Consider the following 22,684-nt stretch of genomic DNA (forward strand, 5'->3'; position numbering starts at 1 on the left):
GCCATAGCATTCAATTATCAATACCACCGCTCAAATCAGTTTTATCATTTATATAGATGTATGGATACGCAATACCCCTATTACAGACACACGCTCTGCCCCTATTCCTCTCACTTATCTGTTTCATGCTCAGCTCCTCCAACCTGTAAGTTTTTTTCTTTCTCTCTCAAAGGCAAACACAAACATAGTTTTACAATCTCTTTCGGTTAACTCTTAATTTTATTTATTTATTTATTTATTTAGTTGAGGCAATTTTCTTTTCATTTGTGGTTGATATCTTCTATTGCAGTGATTTAGCTTGAAATTTTTTAAGGCTGAGAAACTTACAGATTTATATGCAAATTACAAGTTTTCTTTCGGATTATAATAAGATTTGTATTGATTGCACATTCTTTGTTTTGTGGGTCAGTGTTGCTGATTGTTAACACTTTTGGGCTGGGAAAAAGTCACTATAGAACTGTAGTTGTTACGTAAACAGGTCAGTTTATCTTATGTTTCTTTCTTTCTTTTATTTTTTTAATTTCTTTTGATCATCGTTCAATAGATGATTGTGTGAACTGGATCCCAAGTGTGTTTCGTTCTGTTTAAGCCATTGTTTTCTTGGGAAAGCCTTTTCTTTCAATGGGTTTAATTTTATTTTTTAATGCGAAACTAAATTTTGTATAGGCCACCTGCTATGTTATTCCCATTCTACAGATTTGATTTGAGTAATTAATTTCATATATGATATAGATAGTTGTTGTTCATAGACTACAGTTTATTGTTTAAGGATAACTTTATTGAAACTAATAGAATTTATAAATTATATGAAATTTTGATCTATATTTCTTATTCAAATTATTTACCTACTGAAATAAAAAAACTAATGCAATGTCTCTCCTTTCTCCTATTCTCAAATGGCTAGGATGCGGACGATTTACAATTCCCTTAAGGACATTCACCCAGAAACAAGAAATTGGAAACCAAAAAAATCAATGCCACGAACATCAACACAAAGTGTCAACACATATCAAAGGCTTATATTGATTGTTAAAGAGGTTAGAAACAAAAATTTAATAATATTATACACTATCCAATTTATATAGGGTTATATAAATTAAATTCGAAATTGCAATTTTCGTGTATTTTACAACTATTCTTCATATAATTATTCTGGATATCTGCCCTTTTTATATATAGAGTATAGATACTTTGTAATTCACATGTTACTCAATATGCTAGAACTTTATTTCTATATATCAATGTATTATTATTCTTAATTTATGTTGTTACTTTAGTAATACAAAAAATATATATATATATTATGATTACCTATTAATTTTAGATAGATAGTTGTTGCATTTAAAGTTATACAATAGCAAGATAAATAACTACTTTCCTCTTTTTTGAGTTATACCAATTGTAATATAACCACATGTGAGCTAGCAAAAACAAAAGAAAAAGTAGTATATTCTACAAAATTTGTTTTGATCTAGAATACATTGCAAATCACGTAATTTACATATATAGAGCAGTTTCTTCCACTTGAGTAGCAAGTTTTTCCCCTCCCTATCAAGAGCCATAACTCTATTTAGCCCATATATATGTGCTTAAGTAAAACTAAAAAAAGAAAAACCAATACAACAACAATGACTAACTTAAAAAAGAAAAAAAAAATTGCAACTTAAGATTATATAAACAACTTCAAAATTCTTTCGTAATAAGATATACGCATTTCTTACCAATTTTGTTATAACGTAATAACAACAGAATCTTGTGAGTCTAAAAATTTTCCTTCACGCTTTTATATAGGCACTGTTTATTTAAATTTTCTTAACTGTTTCAAAAGTACAAGAACGAAAATTCGAAACGATTTAAAATGAATATAGCTTCTAACTAATAGGTTTTAGGCTTAGTTTCTTCTATAAATTAATTCGACCAAATAATGTACATCTTCATTTCAGCCTTTATAAAATTAGAATCAATCATTCATTTGATTTTTTTTTTTTTTTTATATCTATATACAGGGCAACCGAGTGCAAGCTGTACTGTTTGGTTGTGACATTCAACTGCATGAGGATACGTTGATCCAAGCAAGGACGTATTTTATCACGAATGCACTTGTCAAACCAATTCCTACAAAACTTCGTCTTGTTGACCATAACTATCAATGGATAATCAATACAAGAACTGTTATTGAGGATGTATTAGAGAATGAGATTTTATTTCATACAACAGAGTAGAGTTTTGTTCCTTTTGATGAATTCCACAAATACATCGACCTTAATGACCCTATTGGTAAGATTTGTAAAGTTTAAGTTCAAAAACTCTCTTTAACATAATGTTTATTGACAAAACTATTGTGTTTAATATGGTAGATGTCATTGCTCTTGCGATAGCTGTCCAACCGCCTCGACAGCTTCAAACAAGAACTGGACCTTCAATGATTCAAGAATTCACTCTCATCGATCAACTGTATGATCTATTAATAAATATCTTCATGTTTTTTTCATGTGATTATTTTCATTCTACATTTTATTTGCTTCAATCTAATTAGTTTATATAAATAGCCAAGAAAAATAACAGCAAAAATAATATTTTTAAAGCATAATTATTAAACTTATATTCATTATAATGAAATATGATCAAGTACTACACAAATACTGATTACTGTAATTGGATTTATATGTTTCAGCCTTAAGCCTGTTGGTTTAATAATGTGGGATCAATTCATCCCGAATGAATCAGCAACTATTTCGGAGGTTATCAATTGCAAACCTGTTATTATTGCAACGAGACTGAAAGTGGTTTCGCATAATGGTAAAAGATTTCCAAAATCTTTTTTCTTTATAAGCTAGAAACACCAATTCAATAACATATTTATATTCATTGTAGGAATCTCTCTGTCAACCAAGCCGTCTTGCTCCTTCGTCATAAATCCAAATCATTCCAAAGCAACTGCATTGGAAGAATGGTAAGTTTTCAATCTATTATGAACTCCTTCCCTAAGATTATAAATTCCTATGATATTTCATAGCTTATTCTACCTTTTGATTTGAATTATAACAAACATCTTATTGTAATTAATTGCTTCACATCCTCCTTTTCATGATTAATATCATTGCTTTAGTTATACGTTATATTTTGATTACACGTGATTTTAATCCAATGAGTCCCTTTCCTAGAATAAAATGACATTCTTTGGTAGTTTTATGAAATTTAATTATATATATATATATATATATAAAAAAAAAAAAAAACCTTTAATTGAATGGAATGATACAATCCTTGGTTGCTGCACATAAGAGTACTTATAATCATAAGGTTTTTTTTATTTTTTTCTTTTCATATTTCTAAATCCCCACTAAGATTGTTAGTCATTTCTTATTTTTGGTGTGTATATTTATCACTCTCTAATTTGTTTTTTCCATCCTCATAGGGCTTCTAGGAATGAAAAGTTGCTTGAAGCTATCATTGCCAAAACGCTTGATCCTGCATCTTCATCTAGTACCTCTATAATGCCACCAATTGAAAATTTGACAGATATTGGTGCTATCACAACTTTGCCTAAAATGGTAATATAATTTTATCTCTCTCATATAAATTTTGGAAACAATGCAGAAAATTTCTTAAATTGCACATCGAAAACTTTGATGCTAGCAACCACTGAGGTATAATACAATCACACTTATAAAATAATATTTATTTGTTTGTTAAACTTATGAAGATATAGTTTAATAGTTCATAAATCTCTTGTTTTGAATATGTTTGAAAATATATGAAATTCTCACATTATTGCTCTAATGGTAGGATGAAATACAAAATTTAGAAAACATTGCAAGGCTTTCTTCCGACCAAGAGTTCATTATTCATCTCAAATCTACAAGCTATGACGTTCGTGGAGAAACGAACAATAGATTTAATATTGTTTCCATCTTTGATGTGCCAAATGAAAGTGAATGAATACAAGCCACTGTGACAAGTAAATTAATATGTATATGTGTTTGAAAACTTCACTAGAGATCAGAAAAAACGAAATTTTGAAGATCATGGAAGACAAATAAAGACATAATTATTAATCAATTATGTATCAATTTGTCTTCCTTTTTGTAGATCAAAGGTGTAGATATGGATACATTCATTTTTTTTAGACCTCTTTTTGTACACAATATATACTCATCTTTATAAACTACGCTTGTGATATTGAAGCTCTTTTTTGTATAAGGTCTAATATGATCTACGTTATTATTATAGTTAATTTATATAAAAAAAAATTTCGTGTATTTAGATTTTGACACAAAATATAGCATAAAAATTTATATTATTTACTTAATATAACAAATACTACATTTTTTTTATGTATGTGATCTTTGACAGTAAAATATAAAGAATAGCATTTACGAGAAAAGTAACGGGAACAGGGCTAAAGTATTGATATCTAAATATTTTGAAACATTTAATTGTATAATTTCTAGGCAATCCAATAATGAAATAACTATAAATAAATTCCATTTCTATCAATAATGGTAATCTTTTTACTAGCTAGCACTTGCTTCAAAGTACGTGCTTCAAAACTAGTAAATTGTACAATGCTTTATGAATGTGTAAAAAGACCCAAAAAGGGCCGAAACAGGTTCCTAAAAAAGGCCCAAAAATGTCCAAAATATAAAAGGCCCCTAACAGGGCCCAAATTGGTTTCTAATAAAGGCCCAAAGAGGGCTAAAACAGGTTTCTAAAAAAATGCCCAATAGAAAAGAGCACAAAAGGCCCAAAAATGGCCGAAAGCGAATGGTCTTGAATAATGCATTAAAAAAAAAAAATGCCCAAACATAAAATTTTTGAAAAAAAAAAAAAAAAACCAAAGGCCCAAATGGCCGAAACCCAAGGCCCAAAAACAGAAAACAGAGTAAAACCCTACACTAAACCAATGATTTCCAATTATTTCGGTCGGTTTCGTTGAGACTTTTAAGTTTGATTACACCCCTACCCCGACTAAAACCCTACACTAAACCCTTAACCCAAAAAGAGAGAGAAAGTTGAGAGACAGAGACCGAGACCAAGAGAGAGAGTGAGTGGAGTGGAGAAACTAAGAGAGAGTACTGACTAGAGTAAGCGGTTAGCCACGGCGCCGCACAGACCGTTAGCCATGCATGACGCCACCTAGCCTCAGCCGCCACTGCCCTTAGTGCCTCCGGCAGCTTGATTTGCCCAACCCCATCGCTGTCTCTGGGGGTAAACTTCAAAACCTAACATAACATTTGATATAATGCTTGTATTGTGCATTTGTGATTGACTAATTGTGTTTTTTTTTTTTTTTTGGCTGAGGATGATTATGGGAATATGTGATTGTGTTGGTTTTTTTGCTGAGTATGATTGTGAATTGAATTGGAATATGTGTGATTGTGTTTAGGGCTTAGGAGTCTCTGTCTGTCTTAGAGATTTTTTTTTTTTTTTTTTAGAAAGTAAGATGTGAGCTATGATTTATGGGTCATGGGTCATGTTATTGAGTGTCTTTAGGGCAATGCTTAACAATCAATTTTATGAAAGTTTTGACACAACTTTTATGGGAAATGAAAACAACTGTCAAAACATTAATTGCTTTTCTTTTTTTTTCTTTTCCCGTAAAACATTTCTTTAAATGGATTGTAAACCAATACTCTAAGGGCATCCGTTAGCATTTCCCATGATTTATATATAGTTATAATAAAGTGATAATATATAAAGAATTTGATTGATTGTTTTTTGTTGGTAGTGGGGCAATATTGGGAATAGACAACAAAGATAAAGAGACAAAAAGAGACAAATGACATATAATAAATATGTGACAAAAATTTATTGAAATAAAATTGTTACTGTTTGATTAGTCCTTTTGTGCAAATAATAAATATAATTTTTTTTTTCTGCTTATCTCCGGGCCCCCTTAACTTTAAATCCTTGGTTCGTCCTTGTCGCCAACTAGAGTGAACAACAATGGAGTCAGACTCCATGGACTTGAAAGTGAGGGAGCTCTTGAAGGAGGTCACCCTCGACTACTCGCCTACCTTATCCAAGCACGTTAACAACATTGTTTTAGCCATCAAAGACGCCATCGATAAAATCCCCGATGACTTAAGGGTAATGTTCGCTCGCTACTCTCTTTCCAAAACCCTAGGGCCCTAATTCTCTGTTTGGTTGCCAGAAAGAAACGGAATAAATTTTTGATAAAAAAGGCTTTGTTACTTACTAATTGAACTTGATGGACAAGTAACAGTGGATGAAGCTCTTGGTTTTGTGAGAAACATTGGTGTGGACAAAGTTGAGTTCAAATTCAAGAATCCAACTTCTATTGAAATCGGTGAGAGTTACGCGATACAATGCATAGTGAAGCCTGATATAAATGTTGATCTTTTTATTCGGTTACCAAAGGTACTTGTATAGCTAATCTCCTTTATGTGTTTTTGATGAAAACTGATTAATTTTGTGATTGATGTATAACTAATTTATCATTTATGTTACTTGTTTTCTACTTGTGTTTACTGCATTATTATGTTGTAGATCTTGCATAGTGCATAGCATATCTGCTCCATGTCACGTGCTGATGAGCTATAGCCCAAATGCTACTTCCTTTTCTAATAAGAAATTAAGAATGGATGGATGGTGAGTGTAGGAGGCAAAATTTTAAGCCAATTATAAAATGCCATTTCAAAATTTAGTGGCAAATTCTGAATTAATGTCATTAAATTAATTAAATCAAATGATGACATATGTCATCCAAATTGATATTACATTGACATATTAAAATTTGTCACGTGTCATTTGGCCCACAAGAAAAAGATAAATTTCCTATTCAAAATATATGAATAATTATCTTTATTAAAATAAATAAATAAAATAAAGATAAATTTTCTATTCAAAATTGATAGATAATTATCTTTATTAAAATAAATAAATTAAATGGAGATAATTATTTATCTTTGTTGACAATTATCTTTATCAAAATATGATCTTTATCAAAATAGATAAATAGAGATAATTATCTCTAAAAAGAATTTGGGCTAATCAAAAGTCTACTACATACTTTTAAGCATATCAAAATAAATAGAGGACAACCCCTCCCATTTTCAAAACCAAGTTTTCAGGAGGCCCAAGCTCTGGAGAAATTCCGTCTCAAGAATTTTTGAAGAACTTGAAGAACATTCAAAGGGATTGAAGAACTTGAAGAACAACAGATCTCTAACAAGCTCAAAGCTAGAGATTCGTTGTGAAGACCGTTCAATTCATCTTCCAACCAAAGTCAAGAAGATCTCTTGTTCGAGTTCTTTGAAGTTCTATTGAAATTAAGCTAAAAAGCCTCCATAAACTTCAACAAACCCAAATCTTTGAAGCTCAACGGATCAAGCCTCTAAAGCTCTGAAGAACTTCAACCTATGAGCCTTCACATCCAAAGACTTGAAGAACAATAAATCTCTAATAAGCTCAAAGCTAGAGATTTGTTGTGAAGACCATTCAATCCATCTTCCAACCAAAGTCAAGAAGATCTCTTGTTCAAGTCAAGTTCAAAAAAGATAGAATCAGAGGGTATTCTTTTGTAAAAGAATTGAAATAGAGATTGTACTCATTATTCATCAATACAAATTTATATTTGCAAACCATACTTCTTTTCAATTGTTTGATTTTCTGCAATTGGAAAATTTTGTGTTTACAATGAGATCATAGGTTCAAAACTCATTGAGTGCCTTTGTAAACGTACCATAAAAAAATTTATTGGTAAAATATACCAGTGTATGATACAAACCCAATTGGTTTGTTGGTCGCTTTGAGGGATCCAAGATCTCCTAATTGATAAATGGACTGCTTCAAGGGAGTCCAGACCTCCAAAGTGAACTCACTCAATAATAATATTTTTCAACTTACTCAGCTTCCTCTATCAATCAACATAGATAGCTTTACAAGGTAAAGCTATCATTTAAGTTCAAAAGAAACCTAATCTTTCTATACTACAAGTAGAAAAGATTTATTCTAGACTAACATTGTTATCTAATTACCCAACCCCTGATAACCAAAATAAAATTTTAAATAATAAAATGAAATAAAAACTAGGCTCCTAACAGTGTATATTGATTTTGTTTTTCAACTTATTTTACACATGATCAAATGAACGGGCTTTGTGTTATAATTATAGCATAGGTAGTTGCATGTGTGTACTGTTGATGTAAGCTAACAAGCTATCCCATGCTGCAAATGGATGAGCTTTGTGTTATTAGGACACTGATTTTATTAATTTAGATGTGTATACAACTGCCATAAGTTGTTTTTAGTGCACCGATTGTGACCAACATCTTTTATGTCATGATGGGGTGGAATATGTGTAATAAATAGTTGTAATGGCTACTCATCAAAGGTCAAAGTAGTATGCAAAGAAAGATGTCTGGTTGCTCACCTTGACTTATATCTAGTGGTAATTACCTTGAGAAGACATGGAACTTTTCATAGAGCATCAAGTAATTAATTATATTTGAGTACAAGTTACATAGATTACAAGATGGATCCAAAATATTATAACTCAGTGATGAAGCATTTGTTGAGGTGGGAAGGGATTATCTTGCTTTTAATATTTTCTATTGACCATTAAAGAGTTAAAGCTCAGGGATAGTAAGCTACAGAACTTATTGGGTACTATATTACCAGATAGTAGTTACAGAATCTGCTTTTCCAATACTCTTGGGTATACATGATATACGTTGTTAATTATATGTATCAATATAAGCATATTACTACTTATAATGTTTCTTTTCTGGCAGGAGTGCTTTCATGAGAAAGATTATTTGAATTATCGGTACCATGCAAAAAGGTGCCTATACCTTTCCATAATCAAGAAGTACTTGAAATTTTCCTCAGTTAAGGTTGAATGGTCTACCCTACAGAACGAGGCCCGAAAACCTGTATTGCTTGTCTATCCAGGTTTGTTTTTCTGATGTTATAAGTATAACTTTTAACTGTTATTTTCCTCTTGCATTTATTTAAACTGAGTTATTGGATTATTATTTTACTGCCACACCTAATCTTGCAAATTTGGATTGAACAAATATTGTTGGTTTATTTTGGGCTTTGTATACACACCATGAGTACAATATTCGCCCCCTCCCCCCCCCCCCCCCCCCTTTTTTTTCTATTAATCCAAGTAAGCAAATATTATTTGTGTTGCAGCTACGGAGCTTGTTGGACTTCCTGGGTTTTTTGTAAGGATAATCCCTACAACAAACTCCCTGTTTACCATAAAAAGTTGAACCTGAAACGGAGCAATATACGTGCTTTGACTCATGGTAATGAGTTTTCTTCAGTTTTAGCATGTTATTGTTGTGGTGTTTTCACCTAAACTGTTAACTTGTTTTGTGATTTTATTAAAGGGGGTATTCCACAGGCTACACCGAAGTACAATAGTAGTATTTTGGAAGACATGTTTTTAGAAGATACTTCAGAACTTATTAAGAAGACTTTTCTTGGATGGAAGGAGTTAGGAGAGGCTTCAGTTTTACTGAAGGTATAATTCTAGAGTATCAGTCATTTTAACAATTAATGTAGTAGCTTTGTATTGGGACATGGAAATATGAGTTTTTCCTGCTGATGTAGGTTTGGGCTCGACAGAGAAGCTCGATTTATGTTCATGATTGCCTGAATGGGTTTCTAATATCTGTCATATTGTCATACCTTGCAAGTCAAAACAAGATTGCCAATTCTATGAGGGCAATGCAGATATTTCGTGTTACATTGAACTTCATTGGTATAATTTGTTTTTCTTTAAGCCCTTATTGTTCAAAAGTTTTTTTTTTTTTTTTTTTTTGACTGTAATATTTATTCTTCATGGTTGTTGTCATATGTATGGTGAAATTCATTCACATATTGAACTTGAAGCTATGAAATAATTAGTATATTTTAATTGTAGAATTTATATATGAGATGAAGTAACTTATTGGTATGTAGTTCAATAGACTAAACTGTAATTTGTGTTAAGACAAAGTGGTGCTTATTAGTGGTTAATATGATGGTAATATCAGTCTGGTTGTTCAAGCAAGTGATTTTATGTGTGCAAAATGTTGAACTGTACTTGAAAGAGAAAGTGGCTTGTTTATTTTGTCTATCAGGGAAAAAGAATGAATTGGGTGCTTGTTGCTGTATTGGATTATTTTGCAACTTGTTTTGATTTTGTGTTATCTTTTGTGGTATTCTTTACGAATTGTCTCAAGACTTTTCTTCTCAGTTTCAGTTTCCAGCTAGATATAATTTGATGTAGGCTTCACAGTTTGAACACTTAGACGCATTAATTCCTTTTACAGGACAGAAAAAGGGGGAAAAGAATAAAATAAATCAAATGACCAGTAACCAGAGTTATTGCAGAAGATTAACTAGCCTTTAAAGTGTTTATTAGTGTTGTACTTAGGCCGCTATCTTTTTAATGAAATAAGGAAAACCAATTTCTTTCATCTTAGGTGTTGTACATGGTCAGTATGGGAGAACAATGCAGAATAAATGGTTTGGAAGTACATGTTTAAATATTAAGTAGTATAATTTGGAATCATTAGGATTGGGTCGACTTTGTGCATCCGTGGAAGTTCTTGTGGTTGGTATTCTTGTTACTAATTATTGGCTCTTTGGGATGTAACTTGTTTTCATTTAGTGCATGTTCATAACAATAATGTCTACTAATTGATTTGCAGCCACTGCAAAAATATGGAACAATGGACTCTACTTCAGACGGGAAGGCCAGAAGGGTATATCACAGGAGGTCTGCTGCTTACTGATCCTATGTGATATAATTTCTACTTTTCTTATTGTTCTTGTTTTGTGCTCTTGCATTGCAAGTATAAATCATCTCTTGTTTCTATTTTTGTATGTTTTCAAAATTTGATTGTTGAAGATTTTAAAAAACACAAAAACAAAGAAGCAACTACAAGCAAGGGTGAATTATGAATTATCATGAGTGCCACTATGAACCAAATTATATTCTGGCATATTTCTGCATTGAAACATGAGAAATAGGTCCATGATGGAGTCTTTTGATGTGTCTGATCACTTGAAACAATTAAAGATTTTCTTTTTTCTTTGTGTGTATTTTTCATTGTGTTTTTTCTTCATTATTAGTGTCATGGAAAATGCAATATTGCTCATCTTCTTTATTGTTTTTATATTTGTAATTATGCACTTTGGTGTTGCAGGAAAGGGTTTCATATAAAGAAGCTTTTCCAATTGTTATTTGTGATCCATCAACTCCCTTCAATATGTCATTTTGTATATCAAGGATTGGTTTCATTCAGGTACTATTTGCCAGGACATTGTGGTCCATATGTATTAAATCAAAACTTTGAATATCTTGTTTAAGTTTTATTTTAACCCACATTAAACTTTTTTTATGAAAAATATGTATATATGCACACATTTTTTAACATTTCAGCTCCAAGACGAGGCTGCTTTGACACTTAAGTGCATAGAGAAATGCAGAGATGGTGGATTTGAGGAAATTTTTATGACCAAGGTTGACTCTGGTGCTAAATATGACTATTGCATAAGGTAAAACTGTTTAACTAATATCTGTAACGTTTGTCATTCATTGCTTAACAGAAGACTTGTTTAAAGATGGAATGGTGAAGTGATGAATTATACTTTCTTAAATGTTATTCTTGAAAATTGAAAGAGGTTTTATATTTCTTAATATCAAGTTATCAACCAAGAAAGGTGCATAATTTTGGTTTTGCAAGCATGCTTTACGCTTTCCTACTTTAGAAAAATATAATTGCATGGCCTTTATTATGTGGTGATTGAACATAGGTTAAGACACAAAACAACAATATTAGAGAATCATTTGGTTTCGCGCTAGGGCTATCTACCATGGAAGCTATTTATTTTACTTAGATGTCTAATGAAAGATATAGAGAAGCCTCTAAAGATCTACATGTGGTTTTTATTGACCAAGAAAATCACATCAGGAGTATTGCATGATCCCAAAATTCCTATTAAGTTAAAGGGGAAGTTTTATAAGAATGTTATAAGATTAGCTATACTCTTTGGTACTAATTGATTTATAAAATGAGTGAGCTAGAATGAGAATGTTACAATGGATAACTGAAAATACAAGAAAAGATAGGCTTCAAAATGAGGAGAGTCACTTGAGATTGTTTGGTCATGTGTATAGGCAAGCAATTAATACACCAGTGAGAGCCTGGATTCAAGTCAATGGAAAAAAAAAGGTAGAAGATTGTTTGGTACAATTGATGGACTGTTATAAAATGAGTGTAGCTGGAATGAGAATGTTACGATGGATAACTGAAAATATAAGAAAAGATAGGCTTCAAAATGAGGAAATTTGCTTAAAAATAGGTATGACTCCTATTAATGAAAAGAAGAGGAGAGTCACTTGAGATTTTTTGGTCATATGTAAAGGTGAGCGATTAATGCACTAGTGAGAGATTGGATCAAGTCAAAGGGAAAAAAAAGGTAGAAGAAGACCTAAAATACCATTAATAGTAGTTAAAAAAGGCATGTCAATTAAGGAGTTAACAAAGATTATGACTTTCTTTGGGAATCTAACTTGAGCTTATTAAACCTGCTCTATAGTCATTGTCTTTATATTGGAGTAAAAAAATAACCCCAACAGAAGCTAGAAGATCAGATGGCCCTCATCCTGAGAAATGATTGCCCAACATTTGAACTTTAAGTGAATGTCAGTGTTTTGTTAAGGGGGGGGGAGGATTTCATTGCAGTTCTGATGTTTGTTGATATTGCTCATGATTTGCACTAGGCTCTCAAATTCCGAAAGTTTTGGGGGGAGAAGGCTGAGCTTAGGAGATTTAAAGATGGTACAATTGCAGAAAGCACAGGTGAGGTATTCCTTCATGCTTCTTTTGGCTGCTGGTAATCAAGTTTAGTTGATTCTGGAGGTTTTGCATGCTTTTTACCTGTTTGGCTAAGATCAAGTGTCAAGATGATAAACCTGATGGTTTTTTTTTTTTCCCCATTTTTCGTAGTATGGGAAAGTGAGCACTGGAATAGACATCTCATTTTGAAAAGAATTGCTGAATATGTACTTTTGCGGCATCTTTCTTTATCAAAGGAGAATATTGTGCATATTGTCGATCAACTTGATTTCTCTCTACTTCATGGTGTTTGTGGTAATGAATTGGCTACTGAGTTCTTTTAAATTTTGCCAATTCTTTTTATTGTTCTTTTCTCTTGGAATTGCTCAATGCTTTGTAATAAGAAAGTGATAATTTTATTAGATCCTATATCATTTTCTGGAAGCTTGCTTGAGGCACTTGAAGTTTTATCAAAGCGCCTGCGTCTTATCCAAGACATCCCGTTGAAGGTATCTAGTGTGCAGCCCTTAGATCCAGGTACCTTTTCATAGCTGGAAATCTTTGTTCATGTTTTGTTATCTTTGTTTAATAGATTTTTTTGTTGCTTATAGAAGTTATAATGGTAGCTTAGCTCATAAAACTCAATCGAGAATTTGGGTTTGGATTGTTCTTATACAGAGTTTATTTTGTTATTAAGGAAAATTCTTGATTTGGCTTATCTTTTATAGCCAATTAACCCTCCTCAACCAAGAATTATTGTCCTGTGCACTTATATAAATTGCAGCTTTCAGGTTTACTTCTGTCTTCCCTCCCGAACCTCATCCACTGGCTATTGACAAGGGTGATGTTCCAAGGCTACAAAAGCTCATGCCATCCTGCATTCAGCCTCTGGAAGTTATGATTCAGGCATGATATCTTGTTTATCTGTCTTGCTTTCTTTATTTATTCTTGTTATTTAATTTCTGAAAGTTATAATTTTCTCTGATCCAGTTGGAAGGCTCTGGGAACTGGCCAATGGATGATATAGCGATTGAGAAAACTAAAACTGCTTTCCTTCTTAAAATTGGAGAGAGGTAGGTCATGCTGGGCTTCTTTATTCACAACAATGGCTATATTCTTTTTTAAAGGTTTATCTAATGATACTACTATGGCAGTCTCCAGAATTCTTGGGGGATGACATGTACTGCAACTGAGGATGATGTTGATGTTTTCATGTCTGGATATGTATTTCGTCTTAAAATTTGGCATGAGAGGGGCCTGAGTTTGTTGAAAAGGGAAGGTAAGAACTCTAAGTCTAACATATGACTACATATATATGGGTCTGCTTGTCAGACTTTTATGATGTTGACTTGATTAAACCAATTAATTTGCAGATGGAAGTGACCAATTTAAGTGGGTCAGCTCTATAGACAAAGAACTTTTTGTTCGCAGTCAGCATTCTAGCATGATTAATGGATTACAGGGTCGTTATCCGCTATATGGACCTGTAGTTAGGTGAGCTTTTATTTTTGCATGCTAAATTATCTTTCTGGTTCAACCCCCAACTCTGAATAACTTCCTTTTGTTATTTGTGAAGGATTGCAAAACGATGGGTTGCCTCACATCTATTTTCATCTTGCTTGGGAGAAGAGGCAGTCGAGCTATTGGTTGCTCATCTCTTTTTAAAACCTTTACCATTTAATGCTCCTTGCTCTCGCATCACTGGATTTTTAAGGTTGGGTTATCTGTTCCGCATATAAGGAATTTTAACTAATTTGTAACTGTGTAAATTACATGCTTGATTTTGCACCTTAAATCATAGATATTAACTTAAAACATTATGAAGAAATAGATTGTTAAGAAACCTTTCTTCCAGGACTTTATAACATGTAACTTAAACTAATTCTTCTGAATTGATGGCTCCATATGTGGGCTTATTTAATATATGGGTTGCTCAGACTATTATATCTGCAAACTAGTTAGTCTCCTTGGGCCTGATGGTGTTCTGTCATATGCATTCCAACTTCATTAATAGGTTCCTCTGATTACTATCAGAATATGACTGGACCTTTTCTGCTTTGGTTGTTGACATAAACGAAGATTTGAGCCCAAAAGACGAGAAAGAGATAAGTGTAAGTTCTGTATTGAGTGAATTATTATTGAATAGTATACAATAATTTTGGTTCATTCTTACTTAAATTTGTGATCTTATTTTTCACTGGATGTCCATTATCATTTTTTCAGAATAACTTTATGTTGACTAGAAAAGGTTACGAAGAAAACAAACAAAATATAAGTGCAGCAATGTTCCTGGCTACAGCTTATGACAAGGCATCTGAGGCTTGGACCAGATTCTCTCCAAACGTATCAGTTGGTAGTTCCTTTAAATTCAACTTGGTTGCCTAATTGTTTAAAAGCTGAAGCATCCTCTCATATGTTCGTGCTTGCTAATTTATGGCATCGGTTGGTAGTTCCTTTAAATTCAATTTGCTTGTGCTTATTTGACAATATTGTTACCTTTCCAATGGATATTCCTTTTCCATTAAAACATTTCTTGTGAGTTGTACGGTGAGAGTATCTTGGTAACTTTCCTGCAAACATTGGCTTAGCCAAGAGGAAATTCTTTGGTATCATCTAGATTTTGCTCAGTGGAGACACTCTCAACATCTATTTGCCTGCATCCAGTTCTTGTTTTTATGTGCAAATAGTGTTAGATTTAGTATGGATTGTGTCCTATTCTTTATTGACACATGGAAACTGTTTTACTCAAAAGGAACTTAAAAGGTTGGTGGCTTATGCTAGAAGCAGTGCAAACTTGTTGAACAAACTCATCTTGCAGGACCAGATTGATTCCTATAAATGGGAGGTGAGTCTGAAACATTTGTCAGGTTTTAGAGGGTTGTGGTTTTTTAATTTTTTGATTTCTATGTACATGAGTTGTTACAGCATTATTTTTTTCTTGCAGTGCCTTCTCCGAACTCCTTTGAACAACTATGATGCTGTCATTCTTCTCCACAGGGACAGATTACCATACCCCCAACGGCTTCTCTTTCCTTCTGAACTAAACCAAGGTAAACTTCTGCAGCCTTTTTCACTAGCATTGCTGAACTTTTTAGTAAATTAAGTTCCATAACATGCACATCCTGGGCAGGGAAGCATGTCGCTCGGGGGAATGCTAGCAAGGTTTTCCAACCCTTCATGTCACCTGTAGACTTTAAGGGTAGCTTAGAGGAACTGAAAAATAAGCTATTGGTGAACTTTGATCCGCTGAGGTTCTTTGTTGGAGATTTAGAGGCAAGCATTTTCACTGGTTTGATGTTAATCTTGAAGTCATTGCTCTCCTTATTATTTACTTATGTGGGGCCCAACAATACATGGGCCAGGCCCACTTACTCACGGGAAACCCCAAGGCCCAAGCCGAAGAAGGTGGTAGCCTAAGCTCAATAGCGCAAAGCACAAATGGGCCCGGAGAAGCAGCCGAGGACGGTGCAGCCCTCGGCTGGCCCAAAGCCCCACCAAGAAAAGGGGCAAAAGCGGCATAGGGACAATCTTGAAAGAAAATCTGAAATATCTAGGAAAGGCTGCCCTTACTACTTTTCCCATACATAGCTTTGCACCTAACAGAGCCGTGTTCTTTAGCTTTATCAACTACTCCCAACGACTTGGGTCTGGGACTGATGGGACAAGTATCAGTCTTGGAAATGTCGACCCTACACGTGGACGAAGGAAAGTGAACGCATGCTAGTATAAAAGAAAAAATATGTAACCTAAAGAGGGGGCCTCTCCAGTTCCACTGGAAAAAAGGACTCCAGAGGTGAATACCCCTAAACCATGCATGAACACCTTAACAAAACCACCGCCGGGTAACCACGATTTAGCCTTTCGAGCCCACTCTTTACAAATGATATTGTCTGGGCCCATTCACGTGTGGACCCAACTACTATTGCGGTTCGTTTCGGAACGTGTCCCTACAATTGGCGCCGTCTGTGGGGAGGCTTACGCGTGAGCTCGAGCGGCGATGTAGTTGAGTTTCTGTTGAACAAGGGTCTACGAGGACGCCTTTATGACCGGCGACACCTTGTCGTTGTTCCGACACAAGTTCCCACCAGGGGCTATGCCTCATAATGCCAGTGGCATGGCAAGTCTAGGGGCTTCAAACATCAAGATAGCTTCCCCCACTTTATTCGATGAGCTAACCTTCAAGAAGTGGATAAATGAACAAGAAAATACAAGTTTTGGACAGAACCAAGGCCTTGTATGGTCCTCGGACCCAAGCCTCTAGGGAAACCAATTACTTACAAAGAAAATACAAGTTTTGGACAGAACCAAGGCCTTGTATGGTCCTCGGACCCAAGCCTCTGGGGAAACCAACTACTTACAAAGAAAGTACAAGTTTTGGACAGAACCAAGGCCTTGTGACCCAAGCCTCTGGGGAAACCAACTACTTACAAGGAAAATACAAGTTTTGGACAGAACCAAGGCCTTGTATGGTCCTCGGACCCAAGCCTCTGGGGAAACCAATTACTTACAAAGAAAATACAAGTTTTGGACAGAACCAAGGCCTTGTATGGTCCTCGGACCCAAGCCTCTGGGGAAACCAACTACTTACAAAGAAAGTACAAGTTTTGGACAGAACCAAGGCCTTGTGACCCAAGCCTCTGGGGAAACCAACTACTTACAAAGAAAGTACAAGTTTTGGACAGAACCAAGGCCTTGTGACCCAAGCCTCTGGGGAAACCAATTACTTACAAAGAGAATACAAGTTTTGGACAGAACCAAGGCCTTGTATGGTCCTCGGACCCAAACCTCTGGGGAAACCAACTACTTACAAAGAAAATACAAGTTTTGGACAGAACCAAGGCCTTGTATGGTCCTCGGACCCAAGCCTCTGGGGAAACCAATTACTTACAAAGAAAATACAAGTTTTGGACAGAACCAAGGCCTTGTATGGTCCTCGGACCCAAGCCTCTGGGGAAACCAACTACTTATAAAGAAAGTACAAGTTTTGGACAGAACCAAGGCCTTGTGACCCAAGCCTCTGGGGAAACCAATTACTTACAAAGAGAATACAAGTTTTGGACAGAACCAAGGCCTTGTATGGTCCTCGGACCCAAGCCTCTGGGGAAACCAACTACTTACAAAGAAAATACAAGTTTTGGACAGAACCAAGGCCTTGTATGGTCCTCGGACCCAAGCCTCTGGGGAAACCAATTACTTACAAAGAAAATACAAGTTTTGGACAGAACCAAGGCCTTGTATGGTCCTCGGACCCAAGCCTCTGGGGAAACCAACTACTTACAAAGAGAATACAAGTTTTGGACAGAACCAAGGCCTTGTATGGTCCTCGGACCCAAGCCTCTGGGGAAACCAACTACTTACAAAGAAAACTACGTTACGTGGATCTTAGAATCTCCCCGAGAAAAACTTTCCATTAACAATTGGGTTAATTCCTGATCTACATGGATTCTATAGTTTGCCCTCGGATCCTCAACGCTAGAGGGGCCAGTATGGAATGGAGCAACATGTTTCCAAAAGCATAATCGAAGTCGCTCAATGCTCGGTCACCCCCTCGGGTGAATTATTTAGAGTTTATCGTTCTCGGACAGTATTCTCGCACATATCACAGAACGTTCAACCGTTATCTCGGTTAGTTTCCTAAGTTTAACTTACTATCAATTATTATTTACGCCTGGTAGTATAGGTAAATTAGAACTAGTTGAATCGTGTTTCAAGGGCTCTTGCTCTAAGTATCGCCGAGGAAAAACACATGCAGGGAGCACACTCATTCACGAAGTGGTGTTGCCAAAAGAACAGTACCCAAAACAAGTAGATAAATTCCCATTTTTACTAAAACAAAGAGATAGTACAGCGTACAATGAAAAGCTGGAATCAGCCTATGTCAAAGCTCACTACATAAGCAAAAAAGAAAGATACAAGAGAATTAGAGAAAGCCGAGGAGGTGGGTCAGAGGATAGGTTGGCTACAGCTCCAAGACCTTATTCTTCCTCAATGCTTTTACATGCCCATGACTCAGGCAGCAAAAGAAACCCAACTTGAACCTGACACCGTTGAAGGAGAGGTGCAGGGAGTGGGAAGTTGAGGGGCTTTCTCTAAATATTTTCCTGCAACCAGGCAAAGGCGCTGATGGCGGAGAATCTTTCTTCTGACATACCAAAATTTTGGCATGAACAGAACCTGCTTCAGATTTTGACTAAAAGAGGGAAAGGCACCCTTTCCCCTCGGTCGAACTGGAGTATCCTCTTGAACTTATGCTTCTTGTGCCCATACCTCACCATTTTGAGTCTTAGGAGGACACGACGCTTCCGTGGCGGAGAGAGTCCTTTCTTCTCAACCCTCGCCTCAAACATGTTATGGTAAGGGAGGACAGCACTGAATATAGGAGCTGTGACTTGGGAGGGAGCTAAAGGAGGTGTGTGTAGTTAAAGCAACTGTCTCTCTTATTTATCTAAGGGATAAGGCGGTGGCGTTTAATGCACGCAGCGTCCCAAGGGACGCTACAGACAAAATGGCTCTGGCTCAATTTCCAATGTCAACTGCAACCACAAGATTAAAGGAGCCTCGTAAAAGCGCACCTCGAACACTGGGACGTCAGAGTACAGCGTGGTCAAAGACTACAGAAGTATCTCTTAATTTGTGGGCTTAGTGAATTCGCGGCCCAGGCCCGTTCTGCATGAGGGCCCTGGGACTATGGCCCACGCCGAGGAGTAGCGGTTGCCGAGGACAACCTCCTGCTCGACATCTCGCAAAATACCTGAGGAAAGGGAGAATCTGAACTCAAAAGTTTTGGACAGAACCTAGGACTTGCATGGTCCTCGGACTCAAGCGTATGGGGAAACCAAGTACACAAAAGAAAAAAAAAAAAAAAAAAAAAAAAAAAAAAAAAAAAAAAAAAAAAAAAAAAAAAAAAAAAAAAAAAAAAACATAAGTTTTAGACAGAACCCAGGCGTTGCGAAGCCCTCGGTCTCAAGCCTTTTGGGAAACCAACTACTCGGATGGGGAAAATTCTCGGCTTAAGTACTGTAAAAGGTTAAGGCCAATGTGTTAAGAAGATGGCAAAACAACCCGATGTTCATTAGCCCAAGGAAGCTGTTCATTTGGCAAATGATATGTCCTCGGATAGTTATTTCCTACACCATATCGAGCACTTAGTCCTCATCTCGGCTAATTTCACGGTGAGTTTCATTCCTCACTGGTCGACATTATTATGTCAAATAATTTTATTAAAGTTATGGTGACATCTTTTTATTGGCAAATATTACAACCTTAGTTGTCATTGATTCAAATGCAATATTATTGTGCCGGGCAGCGCTTGTAAACTTGTAAAAAACATAAAACAAAACATGCGAAATAAATAAACAGCAACTTTTATTAATATGGAAAATTATTACAATGTACACAGAAGGGCTTAAACAAGCCTATACAAAAGGTGAACTGCCGAAGCAGCAATAACAACCACAATACAGATAAGTAAACAGTCAGGTGTCTTTTGGACTCATCTTCAAAGTCTCTCCGATCTCTGCCTCAGTATTACTCATATTGAGAGAAGAACCTTCTTTAGAAAAAGATGAAGGACAAGGAAGAAGAATTTGAAGGAGAAGGAAGAAGAATTGGAAGATGGAGGAGATGAATGAGGAAGATGGAGGACATGAGTAAGAGAAGGAGGAGAAGAAGAGGGAAGAAATGAAAAGAAAGAGAAAGGAGCAAAAGAGGGAGAAAGAAAAGCACCAGGATGGAGCTGGTGGTGGAAAGAAGAAGAAAGAAAAGTAAAGGGTGGCGCCAGTGAACGAAGAGAGGAAGAAGCAGGGGCATTTAGTCCCTGCCCCAGTCCTGACTCCTAGTACACCGGTACCACATTAGATATGCTCATGAGAGAGCGGGTGGTGATGATACTGTGTGTCCTCGGCTCAGTCACGCCGAAGGTGCGACGTGACGAGTTCCTGCTTCGAATTTTGGCTGAAAGGAAGGAGAGACAAATCTTGAGTCTCCGCCATCCTTGCCCCGACCGAGCCATCTCGAGTTTGGTCAGAACATGGTATTTTTGGGAGGGAGAAGGTTTCTTCATCACCTATGACTGTGGCGAACGTATTACGGGTCGAGGTATAATCGGAAGGTAAATGTAAATTCTGGGAGGAATCTAAAGACTTCAGGTTTCTGGGGGATTAAGGGATTCACGTATGGAAGAAACAACTCATGTCCACCCTCTTTATATAAGGGACGAAGAGGATGGTATTAAATGTGTTCAGATCTTCAAGGAAATCCACCAGCAAGAATGCGCCTATTCCGCTCCCCCATGTCATCAGTAGCCATTGAATTTGAGAGGTCTCGTGAAGGGAAAACATTAAAGACCTACTTTGGGTAGCCAAACGGACAGAACGTATCAAGGTTAAATCAAGAAGGATATCTTGTAGATTGGAGCGTTTCCTGGGCATTCGGAGAATTGCCAACGCCAGGGAAGGGTCGAATTAAATGAGCCGTAATAAAGGCTCGGAATTGTCAAAACCCCCCTTTCCAACTAGGAGGTCGGACAGCAGGGTTTTGAGGGGCTATTGTGGGGCCCAACAATACATGGGCCAGGCCCACTTACTCACGGGAAACCCCAAGGCCCAAGCCGAAGAAGGTGGTAGCCCAAGCTCAATAGCGCAAAGCACAAATCACAAATGGGCCCGGAGAAGCAGCCAAGGACGGTGCAGCCCTCGACTGGCCCAAAGCCCCACCAAGAAAAGGGGCAAAAGCGGCATAGGGACAATCTTGAAAGAAAATCTGAAATATCTAGAAAATGCTGCCCTTACTACTTTTCCCATACATAGCTTTGCACCTAACAGAGCCGTGTTCTTTAGCTTTATCAACTACTCCCAACGACTTGGGTCTGGGACTGATGGGACAAGTATCAGTCTTGGAAAGGTCGACCCTAGACGTGGACGAAGGAAAGTGAACGCATGTTAGTATAAAAGAAAAAATATGTAACCTAAAGAGGGGGCCTCTCCAGTTCCACTGGAAAAAAGGACTCCAGAGGTGAATACCCCTAAACCATGCATGAACACCTTAACAAAACCACCGCCGGGTAACCACGATTTAGCCTTTCGAGCCCACTCTCTACAAATGATATTGTCTGGGCCCATTCACGTGCGGACCCAACTACTATTGCGGTTCGTTTCGGAACGTGTCCCTACAACTTACATTTTCTTTTGACACATGCAGAAAGAGTTTTCCAACATGTTCAAGGTGTGGTATGATTCTCTGGGAGGAGATGCTATTGGCATAACGTGGGACAGATTTTCTTCCAAGGTATATTTCAATATCTTTCCCAAGTTCTGATAAGAAACTTGATGAGATGCAATGTGTATAGTGTACTGATCTTATTAACTTGAATCTTCTGCCCTGAATTTATATATTATTCTAGAAACGGGGTCGAGAGGAAGGAGAAGATCCAGTTGATGTATTAAAATCCGTTGGTCAATTTGGTAAAGGATTTGTGAGGAGTGTTTATTCCCTGAAGTCTCCAAGGCTTATGAATTAACTATGTACTCAATGAGTAATAGTAAAGAAATCACAAATAGCGTGTTGTAAGTTTTTTATTATTATTTATTTTTAATATATAAATATTTATTTATTTATAGTTGAATAGTATTCCCCATTTTCCAGTTGACAAAATAGTTTTGAGGAGCATTGTGTTGTGATTTTTGTTTCTTGTTTCTAGTTTTTGGTTGGTTAGAGAAATAAGAAATAGAGGGGAAAGAGAGGGGAAGGGGGTACAACTGTACAAGGTTACCTTCCATGCTGCATGTACTGGTGACTGCAACACGCAGGAGTTGAAAAAAGGAAACCCTTCGGCAATATTTGTGTATTTTTGCTTTATAAAAGAAATAATTTGATTTTTA

At 35.9% G+C, this 22,684-nt stretch overlaps 2 protein-coding genes across 4 annotated transcripts; both read left to right on the forward strand.

The window, feature by feature from the left end:
- The first annotated feature begins 58 nt into the window (after positions 1 to 58).
- LOC126722245 (replication protein A 70 kDa DNA-binding subunit B-like) lies at positions 59 to 6,250 on the forward strand. Of its 3 annotated transcripts, XM_050425406.1 has the most exons (9): positions 59 to 145; positions 410 to 478; positions 905 to 1,037; positions 2,007 to 2,277; positions 2,358 to 2,454; positions 2,675 to 2,799; positions 2,875 to 2,953; positions 3,419 to 3,554; positions 3,790 to 4,206. In XM_050425406.1, the coding sequence occupies exons 5-9, from the start codon at positions 2,423 to 2,425 to the stop codon at positions 3,940 to 3,942; spliced, it is 525 nt and encodes a 174-aa protein (XP_050281363.1). In that variant the 5' UTR covers positions 59 to 145; positions 410 to 478; positions 905 to 1,037; positions 2,007 to 2,277; positions 2,358 to 2,422; the 3' UTR covers positions 3,943 to 4,206. The 3 variants fall into 3 exon arrangements, with proteins under 3 accessions (XP_050281363.1, XP_050281364.1, XP_050281362.1); XM_050425407.1 differs by lacking the exons at positions 59 to 145; positions 410 to 478; positions 905 to 1,037; positions 2,007 to 2,277; positions 3,790 to 4,206 and adding an exon at positions 5,939 to 6,250 and having other exon boundaries at positions 2,349 to 2,454; XM_050425405.1 differs by lacking the exons at positions 59 to 145; positions 410 to 478; positions 905 to 1,037; positions 2,007 to 2,277 and having other exon boundaries at positions 2,349 to 2,454; positions 3,790 to 4,207.
- LOC126721980 (uncharacterized) lies at positions 6,097 to 22,684 on the forward strand. Its single transcript, XM_050425118.1, is given in 26 exon segments — positions 6,097 to 6,131; positions 6,189 to 6,384; positions 8,760 to 8,919; positions 9,166 to 9,231; positions 9,234 to 9,281; positions 9,366 to 9,499; positions 9,589 to 9,739; positions 10,674 to 10,741; positions 11,172 to 11,270; positions 11,408 to 11,523; positions 12,146 to 12,200; positions 12,752 to 12,830; positions 12,978 to 13,121; positions 13,230 to 13,343; positions 13,591 to 13,712; positions 13,797 to 13,879; positions 13,961 to 14,085; positions 14,180 to 14,300; positions 14,383 to 14,520; positions 14,821 to 14,917; positions 15,030 to 15,155; positions 15,559 to 15,651; positions 15,751 to 15,856; positions 15,937 to 16,079; positions 22,005 to 22,091; positions 22,207 to 22,684. Coding segments are annotated over 26 exon segments (2,823 nt in total). The 3' UTR covers positions 22,324 to 22,684.

This window comes from Quercus robur, chromosome 4 (assembly GCF_932294415.1).
Source record: "Quercus robur chromosome 4, dhQueRobu3.1, whole genome shotgun sequence".
NCBI classification, from domain to species: Eukaryota; Viridiplantae; Streptophyta; class Magnoliopsida; order Fagales; family Fagaceae; genus Quercus; species Quercus robur.